The sequence below is a fragment of the Centroberyx affinis genome, unplaced genomic scaffold, assembly GCF_046629955.1.
Source record: "Centroberyx affinis isolate AG114_WGS23_722 - 3 ecotype Tasmania unplaced genomic scaffold, CSIRO-AGI_Caff_v1 ptg008635l_1, whole genome shotgun sequence".
Lineage (NCBI taxonomy): Eukaryota > Metazoa > Chordata > Actinopteri > Beryciformes > Berycidae > Centroberyx > Centroberyx affinis.
This window is the reverse complement of record NW_027284267.1, coordinates 948-2,500: the sequence shown is the minus strand read 5'-3', so window position 1 is coordinate 2,500 and position 1,553 is coordinate 948. Positions and strand designations below refer to the sequence as shown.

The 1,553-nt window shown below is 43.3% G+C and overlaps 1 protein-coding gene across 1 annotated transcript in view; it reads right to left on the bottom strand.

Moving 5' to 3' along the window:
- The window catches only part of lrp12 (low density lipoprotein receptor-related protein 12), a 17,896-nt gene extending 16,738 nt beyond the window's left edge, over nt 1-1,158 (bottom strand). The window contains exon 1 of the mRNA XM_071514393.1: nt 12-1,158. Within this exon, the coding sequence (XP_071370494.1) occupies nt 12-63 (52 nt within the window). The 5' untranslated portion in view covers nt 64-1,158. The remainder of the gene's footprint in view (nt 1-11) is intronic.
- Between the last annotated feature and the right edge of the window lie 395 nt (nt 1,159-1,553).

Here is a 1,553-nt window from a genome sequence, read left to right as displayed (position 1 = left end):
ACAGTACTTACCAGTGAATAGGAGGATGTGCAGGTAGATGCTGCAGGCTGGAGTGACGGCCATAATAATAATAATAATAATAATAATGATAATAATAATAATTTCACAGCAGACCAACAAGCTTTCAACCTGCCGACTGTATTTCTCCAAGCTCAGTAAAAACAGCTGATGATGGAAGAGTTCAGTAAATATGACCCAGGCTGCAGAGACAGACAGCTGGTTGACAGACAGCTGGTTAAAGTGAGTTAAAGTGAGTTAGAGTGAGTTAAAGTGAGTTAAAGGCCAGTGAACAGACTCTTTGGCTTCTGTGGACAACAAAGACTTGTTCCATAGTAAAACCCTGAGCTGCTAGCTGCTAGCTGCTACACACCAACAACAAAGAAACAGCGCTACCTAGCTACTCGAACCTAGTGCTAACTAACCTAACTAGCTAAACAGACTCGTCACATCATATTAACACAGGATCGTCTGCTATAACTCCATCATGTCCAGATAGAAACCAGGCAGACCAGAGACAAAGACATTGGTCTCCAGTTAGCTCCAGCTAGCTTCCAGCAGCAGCTAGCTTGATGTTGCTGCTCAGCGACAAAGACGACGAGTCAAACATTAAAACCAACATTTCACCACAGAAACCATCTTTACTGTCTTTACTGTCTTTACTGTCTGCCTGCCTGCTCCACATACAGAGAGAAGACAATAAAGACACGCTAACGGGCGAACTGGGTTAATAACCAGAGAAGAAAAAAAGACAAGCTAACAGGCTAACTGGGTTAATAGAGACGAAAATAAAGACAAGCTAACAGGCTAACTGGGTAAATAACCAGAGAAGAAAATAAAGACAAGCGATCTAACCAGCGGGTTACATAGCTATTTAGACAGAAGAAGCTGGCAAGCTAACCAACTAGGCAGCTCGACAGAACGAAATAAAACAGAAGCTAACTAGCTAACCAGTCTCCTTCAGCTGAGTCCTGCTAACAAGCTAACATTAGCCGACTAGCCGGAACATGCTAGCGGAGCTAAGCGGCTAGCTAGCCTGTCTCAACAACAAAACAAAGAGCTAACTCAGTGACAGACAGCTAACCAGAGCTAACGTTAGCTAGGTGAACCTGGTTGGTCAGCAGGTTAGCAGCTAGCTGCTCGGTTTGGATTTCCAACAAAACACTGTCGCCATTTCCACCGTCTGTATCTGCAGGCCAAGCAGCTGTGTGTGTGTGTGTGTTTCAGTGTGTGTGTGTGTGTGTGTGTGTGTGTGTGTGTGTGTGTGTTTCAGAGTGTGTTTGGCCCTCCCCCTTGTTGATGAGTAGGCAAGCCCCTCCCCCTCTCAGCGTGTGTGTGTGTGTGTGTGTGTGTGTGTGTGTGTGTGTGTGTGTGTACCTTCTCTAAGACATAATTCTATAGATTTAGATAACTGAATGGTGATTATTATTGATATGAATGTAATAGATTCTTGTCTATATTATCTACACATACACTACATCATATAATGTGGTATAAGATTTGAGCTCTTATAATGAGGTGTGAAGTATGAGACCCTCTTATAATAAAGTATGAGG